We start from the raw sequence: 16,657 nt of genomic DNA on the forward strand, positions 1-16,657 counted from the left end.
GGGCTAAGATGAGATGTGACAAGGATGGACTCGGGAGAGGGCCTCTTAATAGGGAGCTACAGGCAGCAGTGGGAAGCTCTTCTCATGTTCCATGCCTTCACACGCACAACCACACACTCCTCACACACCCACAGCCACACTCACACCTCACCAAACAACCACACACTCCTCACACACCCACAGCCACACTCACACCTCACCAAACAACCACACACTCCTCATACACCCACAGACACACTCACATCTCACACCCACAACCACACACTCCTCACACACCCACAGTCACACTCACACCTCACCAAACAACCACAAATCCCTCATATACCCACAGACACACTCACATCTCACAAAACAACCACACACTCCTCACACACCCACAGACACACTCACACCTCACCAAACAACCACACACTCCTCACACACCCACAGCCACACTCACACCTCACCAAACAACCACACACTCCCAAACCCCCATAGTCACCTCCACACCCTTACAGCCAGGATCACATACTGCTCACCCTCAGTCACATTCACACCCTCATACCCACAATCACACATCCCAAATACCCACATTCACTTACGCTCACGCATACCTCACCCCCAGTCACCCTTACACTCTCACACCAACAGCTACACAGCCCTCACCCTTAGTCACACCCTCACACCAACAATCACACACCCTCCACCTTCAGTCACCCTTACACTCTCATACCCATGGTCACACACTGTTCAAGCACACTCACACCTCCACTCTCCCACCCCCACCCCACAATCACACTCCACATATATATCCTGTGTTCAAAAGAAAGAACAGCAGGCCATGGGGGGCAGTGAAGGACACCCAGAGTACCCTGTGTACAATGTAGGGGTTGCCCTTCAAAGTCACAGCACTTTGCCTTCATTCTCATGTTTCCCTTGTGTCCCTGGGACCTAGTCTCCAGGGGAATCAAGCTGAGACAGGCACCTTTCCAAGGGGTGAGGATGACTGTGTGCTGTAGGCTCTCTGTCATCTGCCACCAGCCTCCAATTGGCTCTTCTCAGTGGGTCCATGACACTCACCACCCTTCCATGTCACACTGCTGCTCCCCACAGAGCCCTACAGCCATTCTGGTCTCCTCTTATATGAGTTTTACTCTGCTCATGGCAACTCAGCGGTGGCTCTACGTGTCAATCCATCTCGACCCCTGGTCCCTTCACGTCTTCCTCCGTATCACATTAAAGACATACAGTCTTCATAGAGAGAGGTTTTCAAAGGGGATTCTTACACCACCTGGTCACGCACTGTAGGAGTCGGGCGCCATCTACTGGGCAGCACGTGGGGAGAGCCAGGGCTAGGAGTGGCCGGGAAGGAGAAGGGAGGATTCTCAGCAAGGACGCTGAAGAGATGTTAAAAGGTGTGGGGAGCTGGAGACCAGACAGGTGCACCACCACCACTGGCCAGCTGAAGGAGTCCAGACCTGCTTGAAGTTATGTTACAGGCAAACAAAACCTCAACAAGAGGCAACCATCCTGTGCTGTGGAGATGGTGGAGACTTGGGGAGGCACTAAGACAGGAAATACGGGGTATTCTGGGTGTGGACTCTACAGTCCTTGTGGTATCTCTATAGAGGAGGGGTCAGAATGAGGGATAAACAGACATCTGAAGTTTCCACTTGCCTTGTTCTTGAGACCATTCACAGGCTGGGAGTGAGGCAATGAAGGCCTTCATATTCATCCATCCATCCATCCATCCATCCATCCATCCATCCATCCATCCATCTATCTACTTATTTTCAAGACAAGGTTTCTCTGTGTAATAGTCCCGGCTGTCCTGGAACTCGCTCTGTAGACCAGGCTAACCTCAAACTCATAGAGATCCACTTGCCTCTTCTGCCTGAGTGCTGGGATTAAAGGCATGCGCCACCACCGCCTGGTGGAGGGCCTTCATTTTAATAAGATATGGGTGAGAAAGATATGCAGACCTAGCTAGCACATGGCTGGGACCTTGGATGCACAATTCTGTAGATTTGTGAAGAGGAGGGTGACCAGGCAAAACAATGGAAAGCCACTCAAGAATGCTGCCATAGGAAGAGGCCTGGGAGGCCCAGGGGAAGGGTGTGCAGAAACAATGCTGGTTTAACCTGCCTCAAGCAGAGCAAGGCCAGAGCAATAAGGCCTGAGGACAGGCCTAAGGTTTGGAAGCCCACGGAAGATGGTTCAGAAAGGGGCAGGGAGGGCCTGAGGATAGTCACTGAGGGGTTTTGAAGAGGCAACCTTGGTTGAACACAGAGACCCCGTGACTTGCCAGCTCTTTGAAGGCTGAGACCGTGGCTCGGTTAGCTTTGTGGAACCACTTTCTGTCAATGCGGGCCAGTCCTTCCTCTGCCTGAACCCAGTACCCACCCTGTTTAGGTCAGCTCCCTCCTACCAGTCACCTGTGTTCACTGGAGCAATCCCAGAGTCTGGCGGGGTACCACCTGGTGCCCGCAAGTGCTCAGAAAAGGCTCACAAGTTACAGGTCAGAACTGCCAGCACCTCTGTTCAAGTATGCTAGGGTCAGACTCAGCACTGATTTCCTACCCCACGAGCCCTCAGACACAGGTTTCAGCTAATGCTGAAGGCTTCTCCACCATGCACAAGGTCGAATGAACATGCCTATGCTTTTTTTTGTTAGTTCTTTTAAATTGAATTTTCAGTTAGCATACAAAGTAATGAGAATCAGCGTGACATTTTCATACTTACGCATTATACGTTGTTCCCTCTCCCCCATATACCCTGTCCTCCTGTCCCTGCTCTGGTTGGTTCCTTTCCTCCCAACAAACAGTGCCCTTTTATGTTTTTTGTCTTAACTATATAGGCCAGGCTAGCCCCAAGTCTTCAGGCCTAACTGTTTATAAGCATGCACTGCCATGCCCAGATGCCTCCACTTTCTAATGAGAATGAAAATAGGGTAGAGGCCAGAAGGACTTGGGTCTAACCTCTGGCTTTTACTAGAACTTGCTGGATGACCATAGGCAGATCACCTCTCCTTCCTCAGGACCAGTCAATCTTTGTTCCTTGGGAATATGAAGCCCTTCATAGGCTGGATATTATCCACCCTCCTCCCTCCCAGCCCCCAGTCCTTTTACTCTGGTACAGAAAAGACAACCAAGGCCCAAGAACTTAACTGACATGGTCAAGATGGCCCAGTGATGATCTTCCCCCTAGCACCCAGCTGCCACAAAGACCCGCTGCCCACTCTCGGATGGTACTGAATGCAGTTTCCTGGTGACTTGGGACCTGCTGTGCTGCAGACAGGGAAGAACAACATTGCTGTCCACCCAGCCTTTCCTAAAACTCTAGCTTGGGCTGGAACATCCGGGTATGGGCGGCTGCAGAAAGCCAGGGCTGGAAAGCAGAGAAGCAAGGGGAACCCTGGAGCGTGGATCTGCCTCCCAGCTGCTGGCCACCCCCTCCTCTACTGGATACTTTCCCTTGGAGGCCCGAGACACAGGCTTCCCTTTTCAAAGGGGATGAGTGACTGACCCTCTCTCTGTTAGGTGACTGCAAGACAGTCTACTGCTGGCAGACCTGGTGTAGGTGACTTATGACTCTGGGGACCCAAGTAGCCTCTCTAAACCCGACTGTTCACCTGTCTGCTGCAGTCTGGACGAGCCACAGTGTTAGCTTTTAAGGAAAAAGGGACAACTGTAGGAATTTGGAATGTGTTATCTGTCTTAAGACCAGGCACTCTGACTTTCTGAGATCCGGGGATGAGGGCTGTTAAGAGCAGGCTCTGCTCTGGAGCCCCAAGCCCTCCTAGGGTGGGAAATAGCCCTCTTGTCCTTCAGTCTGGAGCTGGGTAATAATAGGTGGGTGAAGTGTGTGTGTATGTGTGTGTGTGTGTGTGTGTGTGTGTGTGTGTGTGTGTGTGTGTGTGTGCAGCTGCCAAGCACTTCCTGGGCAGCTGTTTTCTACTTCCCCTGTAGCTCTGAGCCTGGAGACTCCAAAGCAAAGACGGCTTCCCAGGCAGCCGCTAGCCAGGAGGACTTCATTCCGCTAATCAAAGTGGGTGAGAAACAGTGAAGCTGTCATCGTGCTCAAAGCCACGAGGCAGCTGTGAGTGGAGAAGGAAGGACCGAGAGCCAGCTCTGACCTTGCTGCTATGACATATGACACAATAGCTCTTAGACTGAGGTCCCCTCCTGCACTTGGCTGGTGACAATGAACCGCTTGTCTGGACAACCAGTGCATGTGACACCTCGGGTTGTGGCTCTAGACTCTCGGGAGGGGTTTCCAAGCCCTGAAACTTCCTTCCACTAAGCTGACAGGTGTTTGGTACAAAGCCCAGAGGAGGCGTACATCCTCCTTCCTCGGGTTCCAGAAGAGGGGTGCGGTGGGAATGGGATGGCATGTCAGGATGAGGTGACCTTCTCATCAGGCTCTGCACATGACAAAGATGCAGCAACCACACGGCACTGTCACAAATCCTGTCCTCCCCACCTCCCCAGCCAGGTAGACAGATAGGCGGGAACTATGACCACGAACCAACGGGCTGTTGGCAGATAAGCTTGTCCGAACCATCACAGAGCTGTCAAATGGATGCGTATTTCCTCACGTGGCCTATAATCTTTCCAGAGACCAAGTGGAGGGCGGGCTGTGCTCAGGATCAAGCACAGCAGGGGTGGGGGAGGTGCACAGAGAGGAGGGAAGGGAAGGAGGGAGGACTGTGAGAAGCGGAAGGCGTGGCCTGTGCTCTCTCTGAAGGGTCAGGGGCTGCTGCCATCCTGCCAAAGGTGGCATGAGAAAACCACAGATCCAGAATGAAGAAAAACAACAACTGAAAACATCAGCAAACTCATATAGCTTTTACTGGGTGCCAACCACTATTTTGAAGAGCTCAGATGTTACCTCATTCAGATCACATGGCACTCCGATGAGCTGTGGGCTCTACCAACTCCCATTCACACTGAGAAGAAAAGTTACTGAGTGTCTAGGAGAGCTAGAATTTGAACCCAGGTCACCTGTCTACACAGTTCAGGAGCTTAAAGGCTGTGTAATCATGTCTTTAAAAAAAAAACTGTGTAAGACAAATAAAATTCAAGGAGACAGAGACCCAACCTAGAGCTAAGCTAGCTTGAGGTAATTTCCCCAAGGCCAAGCAGCTGAGTAGTTGAGGGTACATCTAACCTTTCAAGCTCATGGCTTTTCTCTCTGCTGAGATATGTCACTCTCTTGAATAAGGGGATGGATGCCATGGCCTCTAGGCTACCTTCCGAAGCAGAGATGCTCCCAGGCTACACTGTACTTGTGTTGTTGACTTTTCCACACACCATTCAGGTTTCATTGTAAAGCTCTTGCTTCTCTTCCAATTTTGGATACATAAAGGCTTTTCGGTTCCCCAATTTTATCATGACCTTTTGGAAAGTCTGGTAACTTGGGTACAGTCACGCCGAGCAGGAAGATGTGACTGAAGATGAGTACACAGGGTGTCTCGGGAACCGAGGGCAGCCTTTTCTGTGAAGTGAAGTTCAGGGCCAGTGCCCAGCAGCCAGCATGCTTAGGGAGCTGCAGCCACAGTGAACTGGTTGACCCCAGGGAAGCTCAAAAAGGAAAGATGTCTGGAGGGGAGGAGCAGGTGTCTGTTAAAGCTGAGCCATGTGTCTGTTAAAAATATTCAGCAGCCAACTTAGCCCTTGATGAGGTTTTAAAGGTTTGAGAGGGGAATGTCTGAGCTCTGGGGCCAGTGGGGTGTTCACATCAGATCTGGAAACATCTCAGGTTCCTCTCTGATCAGGATTCTGAAGAAGTGACAGCACGTCTTGATGTCCTCTCAGGTGGGGGTTATTGAATGTGCCAACCAGCCTTAGTCCTGCTGGGCTAGGACTTCCATCAGCCAGCAGAGGACTCTAGTCTGTACACCTAAGTTAGCTTTCCATAGAGTGCCAGCAGTCCTAGCCTGAGTCTGGGGCTGGTGAAAAGCTACAGGACTCTGACCTTGACCTCCAGGTATCTACAAGGCCACAAAACAAAATAATATAGATGGATCCCTGCAGGCAGGACCAAAGAGCCAGACCTGGCAGAGAGGCAGCTGACCACCGGTCTCAGGTGCTTTCAATCAAGAATGCCACTCATCATGTCTGGGTCCATTTTCCTATAGCAGCCAGGGTCTGGGTTGACATCTGTGGCTCCTGTTGCCACCAAGGGCTATATGGATGTTTGGGGTCAGGTCAGCTGTCTGAGTCCATGGTGCAGCCAGGGACATACAGATCTGAGTGGTCTATGCATCTGAGGACCATGTCTGGGTCTGTGGCCCTACTGCAGTCAGGGTCTGTGTTGATGTCTGAGGCGCCTATTACCATTGAAGACTGTGCAGATGCCTGAGATCTGGGGCCATGTTAGTGTCTGAGGGCCTTGCTGATCTGAGAGGCCTGCACCGCCACCTGGGCCAATGGTGACATCTAGATCTGGTTGTTGCCGAGGACCATGTCTGGGTCAATGGTCCTATAGCAGGTGGAGTCTATGTTGAAGTCTGAGGCCTGTGTTGCCAGCAAAGGTCAGAGAGAAGCCCGGGGTTGGGGCCACAACCTAAGACCTTGTTGGTGTCTGGGTACCATGCTGTCACCCAAGTCATTCTGATCTGAGTGGCCTGTGTTTCCACCCAGAGCTGGAATGCTGTCTGGCCCATGTCTGGGTCCATGGTCCTGCTGCAGCTGGGGTTTGTGCTGATGTCTGTGGCCCGTGTCACCTCAGGGAGCCCTAGGAACCATGAGTGATGAAATCAGAGGGCCACGCTAAGCCAGCCCTGTCGGCATAGACATAGGGGATTTGGCTCCACCCTTCACCTGATGGGGGCTGCCACAGTGGCCCATACTGACCAGTTCAGCTCCCACCCAGGCCCACAGCTGGGCCTTGGGTTGGCGCTAACCATCTACCCCATCTAGGACCTGCTAGAGCTTGTGAAGGGGCTGGTCCTGTGGAATGATACCCACAGGATCTCCATAACTCCGGGTGGCAGTTGGGCAGGGGGAGATATCCCAGAGGAGTTTCAGTGAGGATCCAGTGGTGATGGTGTACCAGAAACCAGAGGTCTTGAACCAGACCGGTGACTCATTACAATGAACATTTCCAAGCAAAGCTGATCAGACAAAAGGGTCTAGTGGGACACACTGCGGCTCCCAATGCCACCAACACGAATGAAGAGGTGTTGGAGAGGCGGGAAAGATGGAGAAGCAAAGAGGGTTTTTGTTTGTTTGCTTGCTTGTTTTGGTTTGATTTTTTTTTTTTAAATTTTCTTTCAGAGGGGCACTGCAGGGGTGAGGAAGGAGATAGGGGGACTGGGAGGTGAGCTGAATTAGGGTGCATGATGTAAAATTTCCGAAGAATCAATAAAGAAATTAATATTAAATTAAAAAAAAGAATGCCACTCATGAGCATCTCTGTGGGTGAGTGGGGATAACCCGTAAGACTTGTGACCCATGGGCACGGCATGGGAGGCATGGCAGGAGGCTGACCTGGAGGCCAGGGAACTATGGGTTTTCTGAGGTTGTGGGGACTGTGACTCCCCTCCCCAAGGGGCTTGGCATCTTTTTGTCTCCTTAGTTGTGCATTTTCAAGGAAACCAGACCCCATTCTTGGAACCCTTTCCCCCAGACGCTTCATTTCAGGGAGTGCCATCTTCCTGAGGCTCCTGTGCAGGAAGGGGCATTCTGTTGAAGGGCTTATGGGGTTCTGAGGCTCTTGTGCAGGAAGGGGCATCCTGTTGAAGGGCTTATGGGGTTCTGAGGCTCCTGTGCAGGAAGGGGCATCCTGTTGAAGGGCTTATGGGGTTCTGAGGCTCTTGTGCAGGAAGGGGCATCCTGTTGAAGGGCTTATGGGGTTCTGAGGCTCTTGTGTAGGAAGGGGCATCCTATTGAAGGACTTATGGGAGTCTTGGATCTTCACAGAGAACTACCTCTTCTACATGGGGACTGTGGTTCAAGTGTCTTTTCTTGTAGGCATCCTCTGAACCCTGTCTCCAGTATTGAGCTCTGTGGTTCTCAGAGCTCAGGCAGCTCATTGGCAACAGGGGCTGGAGAGGCCCCACAAGTCCCATCATGACTAACAGACAGCTCAACCAAACCTCCAGGCCATCATCACTGTATGATGAGAAACAGAGGCTCACAAAGAGCCCAGCATTGCAGAGGACCACAGAGCTAAAAACGGCAGAGTAGGAACTCACTGTCAGGTCCCCAAACTCCAAGCCCAAGCCTTATCCCACCTCTTTCAATTACAACCTGGAAAAGTGACCCTTGCAGAAAGATTACCACCTGGTGAGTCTCCAGATCCAGGGCCCACAGCCTGAGACTTCAAGCCCTTGTTTCCAAAGAGACCCAAAGATGGGAAAGGTGAGTGTTGCCTGTGAGTCACGACTGAGAAAATTCAGGTACCCGTGCTCAAGCCTGGCTCCAGACACTCCATCTGTCTCCAGAGCCACATGTCCTTGGTTGACTTGTTCCCATTGTCTGTGGCTCATGCAATTACAGAAAAAGTTGACTTTTCCTGCCCTTTGAAGGGTTTGTCCACAGAAGGCATTACAAGTTCTGGCTGAGCTGGCAGAAAGAGCCTGCGGGTCTGGGTGAGTGGGAATCAAGCTGGCCGAAGGAAGGAATAAGGAAACAGAGGGAAGTGCCACTTCTACTGGGCACTTCCGTGTGCCAGGAAGTATGGAGACAGCCTTAGCATCGACTCTGGCACTCACTCCCCTGTGTGTCCTTCTGAGCCTTGGGAGGTTAGAGTGGCACCTCCACACAGACCTGGGAACAGATGAAGCCAAGGCCTTCACTGAAGAATTCTTTGGAAGGAAGTGGCACAGCTAAGTTTTTGTTTTTCAAATCAGCTGTCACTTACTAAAGATGGGAGACATATTAGTGATTTTTGTCACTGTGACCAAGTATCTGGCAAGAATCAATGTCAAGAGGGAGGACAGTGGAAACAACCTATCGTGGAAGGGCTGCTCATGTGACCTGTGCAGTCAGAGCAGAGAGAAATGAACACTGGGACCCTCAGCTCTGTCCCTGCCCCTTTCCAGTCAGAGCTCCTGGCCCATGGGATGCTACCATCCGTGTTTATGTGGGTCTTCCCTCTTTAGCTAGACACCCCTAGAGACACCCTCATCAACACATCCCGAAGTGTGCCTCCTAGGTGATTCCAAGTCCAGTGAAGTGGTAGTGAACATGAACATCATAATGGGAAAACATTCCATCCTTCTGTCCCTTCCTCCCTCCTCCTCTCCCCCCATCCCCTCATATCAGTACACTAATCCTGTGGTATTTTTACCTGAAGAATGAGAGAGAAAACTGGCAATACAACTTTAGGAATTGCAAAGAAATGAGTGGATGGAAAAGATTTGACCAACCCAAGAAGTTACCGGGGGAAAGCATAGAACCAACCCAACTTAAATTACAGGAAGAGAGGACAGAGGACCATCTTGCCTGTCACTACCACAGAAACATCCTTTCTCACACTGCTCCTGCACTCTACTCCTCTCTTCTCAATATCATCTATTTCTGTCAACCATCTTTAGCTGTGTGAACATGTATGCACAACCCCATCTACACACACACACACACACACACACACACACACACACACACACACACACACACACACACGAAGATTCAAACAAACACAAAGGTCCTGCTCAGCCTCACAGCCCCATCCCTCCCTGTCTTGGCTGTCTCCTTCTTTATTCATCCTTTTAGGACAGGGGCTTACATACACTGTCTCCATTCCTCATTTTGGCCTGGGCCATAGGGAATCCATCACCATGGAAACAGCTCCCATCACAGCCACTAGTGCCCCCCACAAGGCTCTATCTAGCAGACAGTTGCCTGTCCCCACCTCCCTGGGCCTGTAGGTAGTGTACTACTTAGCTGAACCCTCCATCCATGGACAGCCTGTTCTTGGCTTCTAGGACTCCATTTGGCTTTGGAGACCCCACCACTCTTGTTACCCTTCTCAGACTCTCCTAATGCCAGCGCATCCAGGCTCCTTCTGGATGCTCTTTCCTGGTCTCTTTTCTCCATCTTCCCAGGTAACCCAACCAAGTCAGAGTCTCAGATTTCATTTGCACACTGACAAGTCCCACGTGTCTATTTCCAGCTCAGGCCTGTCCGTTGAGAGCCAGGCTAAGGTGGCAATTGCCGATGCTTCCCCTAACATCCTTATGTGGATGTAGGACTGTGCTCTCAAATTTACATGCTCCCCATTGCCCCAGGGGTCAGATCTCCTCTCTCCTAACTTGGTTCTTCTGTTCACTTCTGCCCTGCTATGTGCCCAGAAGTTATTGGGACCTCACTCCAGGTAACCACATTTCATTTCAACCTTCCTTGTTCTCTTGGCTGGAGTCCCATGGCTCCCACCCCACTGTCCCTGCCATGGCTCTCACCACTGGCTTCTGGAAGACCTAACATTATCCTCAAGATCTAATAGTAACACTGACATAACATTAAATGTTTCTTTAGACTCTCAATATCCCATGGTCTTCACTGCCTTGATAGCCATTAGTTTACTCCAAAACACATGTCACATTCCCCAGGAGAGATAGAATGATCAGATATGAGGACATCAAGAAAAATAGGAAAGAGCTAGCATGGCCCGAGTGAGGGTTCCGATACCTCACTCCCCAGCCCTCAGTGAGGAGGAAGGAGGGGTCAGCTTTGCCCACTGCTGAAGGTCAGAAAAGACTGGAAGTGAACCTTAACCTCTGCAAGGTACAGGTAGGTCACTGTTGACCTCGACAAAGCCACTGTCAAGGTAGGAGAGGCCCCAGGCTCCCTGGAATGGGGCTGGGCAGGACAGGAAAGGAGTGGAGGTGTTCCAGAGCCAACTGCTCTGGGAGGTTGTTTTGTTTTTCAAGATTTTTATTTTATATGTATGAGTATTTTGCCTTCATGTATGTTCATGCATTATCTGCATGCCTGGTACCCACAGAGGCCAGAAGAGGGCATTGGATACCCTGGAGCTGGAGTTTTTGATACTGGATGGTTGTGAGCCACCATGTGGGTGTTGGGAACCAAACCCCTGTCCTCTGGAAGAACAGCAGGTGCTCTAAACCGCTGAGCCATCTCTCCAGCCCCTACTTACTTACTTGTTTTTATTTTGTGCGTATATATAAGTATATGTATATATGTGCACCATGTGCATGCCTGGTGCCTAAAGAGGCCAGAAGATAGGCATTGGATCCCCTGGAACTTACAGGCCATTGTTAGCCACCATGTCGAAACTGAACCCAGCATCAAGTGCTCTTAACTGCTGAGCCATCTCTCTAGTCCCACTCTGGGAGGTTTATTTTTATTTATTTATTTTTAAACAAGTAGTAAAACCTAGCTATCCAAGGAATGATTCCGAAGTGGAAACAAACTTGGGTGTGCTTATATGAATGAAGTGAGGCGCTGACGGGTTGAGAGGGATGGGGCGGGAGCTTTCCCTGGGAAAGCTTCTTTCCTCAGCAAGGCATCTGGGTCCTTCTGACACAGGCCTATGGGGGAGGGGGTGAGTCTGTGAGCCTCCCTACTCTACCCTGAGGGAGTACAGAGTTCAGCTCACAGCGAGGCTGGGGTATCTCTTCCCTGTGTGCCAGTTCCAAGCTGAGGCTGGCTGTTCCCTTCTCATGGCCAGCTCTCTGAGGGCCTCCCCTAATGGAGCTGGCCTCCCTGAACCTCGCTAGCTCCATTTATCACTTCCTCAGACCTCAGCACACACAGCCAACCTGGTCAGGGCATGGACAACCACTGTTGTCAGCCAGGTACTTCCTACTCATCCCAGGAGCTTCTTCTATGCCAGCCACAGGCTGAGTTCCCAGCTTCCCTTGCAGCAAAGGCACTTGAGTTAGAACAATGTAGTCATTACATTCAGGGAACAATATAACTCTGTGTGTACAAACACTGCTTCACAGAAAGAGCTCTTCCACAACATTAAGGCAAACACAGGGTGCTGGGTGTAATCCAGCACAGTGCCCGTGGGTATTCCCAGCACCATGCCTCCTGCCTGCTGCCATGATGGTCAGGGACTCACACTCTCTGAAACTGTAAACAAGTCCCCAATTCAAGGCTTTATTTTATAAACTGCTTTGGTCATGGGTCTCTTTATAGCATTGGAGAAGTAATTAAGACACTGTGGATGGGAAGCATGAGGCTTGTTTGGCTGTGCTGAGTTTGAGGAGCAGTGGGTCTCATAGGGGAAGATGCCAGGGCCATCCAAAGCAAAAGCCAAGAGCTCAGGAGTGAGGGCCCAGCTGTGGTCCTAGGTGTCGCAGCAGCAGTGCTGAGAGGGCTGAAGCCAAACAGTTGGATGATGTCAACAGGAGACAATCTTCGCAAGAGTGAGTCTCAGTGGTCACCTAGAGACCTCGTATATCAGCCGGCTGTCACACTGCCCTGTCCACACCACCCAGCCTGGCCCTGCAGCTCTGGGAAGCCCTCTGTGACTGCCGTGGACAGCTCAGCTCTATAGGTCCCTACCTCACCAACAGGCTTTGTATTGCTGCCTCGGTCTGGTCCACGAGTGCCTTAGGTACTGGATGACAGTGGGTCGCTGTAACTTCTAGCCCAAAACACCCACAAGGCATGGATTAAGTCTATCCTCCATGATGGACTGACTAATTGATCAGCTGCCAGACTGAGGGTCAAGAAAAAGGGGGAGGGGAATGAGGCTGGTGGACTCAGAGGAAGCTGGACACACACAGAACCTGCCTTTTGGCACTTGGCTGATTAGCTTATGTGAATAGGCTCATTTCGTACCTGTACAGACACCATGGAGAAAACTAACCAGTAGCAGGTGCACGGAAAACAGACCAGAATCCCACCAGTGCTACCCACTGAATGTTTCAGTTTTCCCAGGCACAGATATGACTGAGATTGTCCCTCCCAGCTCCCAAGGTCTGAGACTACACAACTCTCTGTAGTCAGTAGATGAGAGCCCAGGGCTCAGGAGGGTGCCTTAGCAGCCAGCACACAGTGCGCTGTCCTGCCTGCCTTCCTCTCTGGACCTTTGCTGGACTCAGTGAGCAGGCTTCATTACAGACCCTTCTCCAGTATGTATGCAGTGAAACAGGGTGTTGGAAGCGGTAAGAAAAGAAAAAGAAGAAAGCGCCGAGGCTAAGAAAAAGCTTCAGTGTGAACAGAAGATGGGCCTTAAGGATGTGTTCAGGAACCTGTCACCTTGGTGACAGGTGAGACTCAGTCAGTCCTGGTCCCATCCATGAGATGCTAGAGGTGTCCTAAGATATGTCTCCTTTTCCACATTAGCAAATACTCCTAGTGGGTAACACTTACCCCATAAAAGAAGAGGGTTCACTGGAAGCAGAGATAGGAGGCACAGCAGAGCCAGGGTGCGGGGTGGGATGGGGGATGGGTTGGGCAGCTGAACTGGGGGTGGAAAGGACCTGATTGTTCATACCATGTGACTAGCCAGAGGCATGAGGATGACACTTCCCCCCAGCCAAGAGCAGAGTGAGGCGCTTCGGATGGAGACCAAGATCCAGACACAGGTGAGGGGCCCTTCAGTGTCATGTGATGAGTTTGTGAGAACCACACCTTTCCTTGGCCTCATGGGGCTTACGACATTGGCACAAGCCTGTTGTCACCCTCTTCACAGAAGTGGGGGATGACACCGAAGAGGTGTGGGGGGGTGTGGTACAAGTGGGACAGAGGTCTGTGGGCCTGCTACCTGGAACAGGGGTGACAGTCTTTGAAAGAAGGAGACACTGAAACAGTGGGTGGGGCCGACACCCTGCTTGGGACACAAAGGCTTAGGAAGGAGGGAGGGGACTCGGGTGACAGTTCATCTTTCAGATAGAGGTGGAAGTGTTCATCAAATAGCTGGATGGGGGATGATGACACCTGCCAGGCTTATGTCCAGGGACTCAGGCTTCTTCAGGTACACAGCAGTGGGGTGGGGGGTGGGGTTCAGAGCCGGGCCTCCCCTTGGGAGGAGACTGCCTTTTTGTACACACACAGGATGCCAGAAAGGGAAAGAATTCTTGACACCACCAGATACCACATAGCCCCTCAGATCCCAGACAGTTCTGGAACAGGAGGGAAGAAGGCACAGCTACCCAGCCTGGAGTTTGGGACCTGGTGGCATGAGAGTCCATAGCCACAGGAGGGCACCCTAACCAAACGGCAGGCACAGACAGCCTCCATTCCCACGTGGAAAGAGGTCAGCGCTGCAGCACCTCGGCCCTGTTAGAGTGAGTGAAAGGAGCCACCTTTGGTATTGTGGGTGTTCTTCAGGGAGGGTCACCATCCCTGACCCTGTCCTTGTCAAAACCACTTCCTGCTCCTGAGAGCCCTCCTAGCCACTACTAAATGCCAAACTGGGAAGCAGAGCAGTTTACTTCTCTATTCTACTTCCCCAGAGACTTCCACACCTGTCACTGTGTGACCCCATGAAGCAGACACTTGCAGGTTCTGGAGAACAAGAGTCCCCAGTGACGGCCCATGTTGTCGGAGGCTCACAGAGATTGCTGTCTTCAGGACTGTATCGAATCGGTACCACCCTGATTACAACAGGGACACAGACACAGGACCCCAAGACAGACACCATGGTACCTGCTCACAGACATGTGGCCACACAGAACACAAAGTGCACAAAAAACTTCTACAAAGTATATCTGAAGCCAGGTGCTCTTCTAGGGCCCGGGGCACACGAGGGTGGGGTACAGTGGGGATGTTTCCTAGACTGGCAAGCTCCGAGGCCTGTAGCTCAGCAGGTTCCCAAAGATGCACACCACAGGAAAATAGCCAAGGATGAGACTCAAAACACAAACAATGAATGCTGGGCCTGCCAGTGGACAGGGCAGAGAATAGTGTGAAGGGTGTGTGCAATGACTCTTCAGCACCATGAGAAATGGGATGTGACCAGGGTGCCCTGGGCATGACAGAGGCAATATACCCTAAAGGAAACAATAGTCCAGACTGTAGCTGGGGTACTCTTCATCACCTCAGTACTGGACTGAGAACCTGGACAGGATCTGTGAACACTGGAGAAAGACCTTGGCTCCTTCAGATTCCCCACCAAGGATTCCCAGTGGCATTTGCAAAACAGATGGCCTGGGAGTCCTGCAATGCAGAGAGGCACTGTGGGAGCTACAGGCACCAGTGGGCACCACACAGCCAGGAGCTACCAGCCACCTCTGTGTGTAGGTGGTGGGAGGTCTCCACACAGGAAGCCGACTGCAAACGAGGCCTGAACCTTACCCTCCTTCGAAGATCTTAACCCTCGCTGGCTCTCCTCTCTTGGAAGTGGGAGTACCCTCCTCTGCCTTCCCTTGCTTTTCTTCCTTCTCCACTCTAGCTGGATCTTTCTGGCTCTCTGGGGAAAGCAGTGACGGGCGGTGCACCTGAAAGGGAGAACAAAACCGAGATTGGCTAACCTTGTATGCTGGGTCAAGTGCAAAACACCTGCCCACACGGCCTTCTGCTTTTCATCCAGTTCCCCGCCACAGATTCAAGGGCTGGCCGCAAGAGACAAAGTCCCCTCCAAGCTGTAGTTTGACCCCCTCTCATGATCCTTTTTCTCCTGAGAGGCACAGGTGGGTCTTTGTGTTCTGTGCTGGCCTTGGGGGATAGTCTCATTCACCTTGGTCACCTCAGCACTCAAAATGGGGATCAAAAAGACAAATAATGCTGAAGAAGTAAGTGAAGACTTGGGTCTGTCTCACAGATGAACTGTGGCGTTCTCACTGTCGGATCAGAGAGCCAAAGCAGCCAACCAGGTTAAGGGTGTGGCTGCAGAAAAGCACAGGTCTCCAGCTTCCGGCACTGGTTCACTCGAACCAGCAGCAAATCCCAGGAACCACAGACCCTCAGGACCCAGAACCAGGCTGAGGGATCAGGGTTCCCATTCTCCGCAGAGCAATGGGCCTCAGTGAGACCTGACTCCGTGGGGAGGGCTGACACTGGACTCCTCAGCATTTTCCAATGTCCTGAGGCTATATTCTCTAAATCTGAGGCAGGGGGAAGGTTCACCTTCACACAGGGTGCTGGTGCCCAGCTAAAGGACACCTGGTTGGAAACTAGAAGAAGTCAGTTCCGGTGCCAAACAGATCACAGCTAAGCCAGGTTTCCCAATGCTTAAAGGACATTTTCAGAATAGCCAGGGGAAGACCAGAAGCTACAAGGTTGACAACCGTCAGCCAAATGTGCAGAAAAACAGGAACTATAGCCAGGCACAGGCTGGGTGGTGCTGGGGGTGGGAGTGAGTCTCCCATCACTGGAGACATGCAAGTGAAGGAGGGAGGCGGGTTGTAGAAAGACCTCAGCTCACAGATCATGCAGTTATGTTAATGTGTGATATGTGTGGACTTTGGGCAGGGAAAATTTGAACAAAATTGACAATTCCAAGGAAATGTCTGCAGGTTTTAGCTCATTTTAGGAAAGCAGCAGGATGAAAACATGATTGTCAAAGGCAGAGACAAAAACCTAACATTTCTTTTATCTTCTCTGCCCCTGACACCTCTCATCAAGGAAGAGGAACAGCTCAGACATGTTTCAAAGGGGATAGGAGTGAGCTCTGGTTCTGAGTCTGATCTTTGCTATTTACTGTGCGGCACCATGCAAGTTACTTAGCCTCTCTGAACTTTGATCTCTTTACCTACTATACCCTAGTTAGGTGTTATGAGAACAAAAGTAAAGTTTAGTATCTGGCACACAGC

General features: G+C 51.3%; 1 protein-coding gene across 10 annotated transcripts in view; it reads right to left on the bottom strand.

Annotated features, from left to right (window-relative positions):
* The window catches only part of Hivep3 (HIVEP zinc finger 3), a 428,230-nt gene that overhangs the window by 16,926 nt on the left and 394,647 nt on the right, over positions 1-16,657 (bottom strand). For all 10 annotated transcript variants that reach the window (XM_052717846.1, XM_052717845.1, XM_052717849.1 and 7 more), the window contains one exon: positions 15,201-15,343. In XM_052717846.1, coding sequence (XP_052573806.1) covers positions 15,201-15,343 — 143 coding nt within the window. The remainder of the gene's footprint in view (positions 1-15,200; positions 15,344-16,657) is intronic.

Source organism: Peromyscus californicus, unplaced genomic scaffold (assembly GCF_007827085.1).
Source record: "Peromyscus californicus insignis strain IS unplaced genomic scaffold, ASM782708v3 Scaffold_5__1_contigs__length_169319896, whole genome shotgun sequence".
NCBI lineage: Eukaryota > Metazoa > Chordata > Mammalia > Rodentia > Cricetidae > Peromyscus > Peromyscus californicus.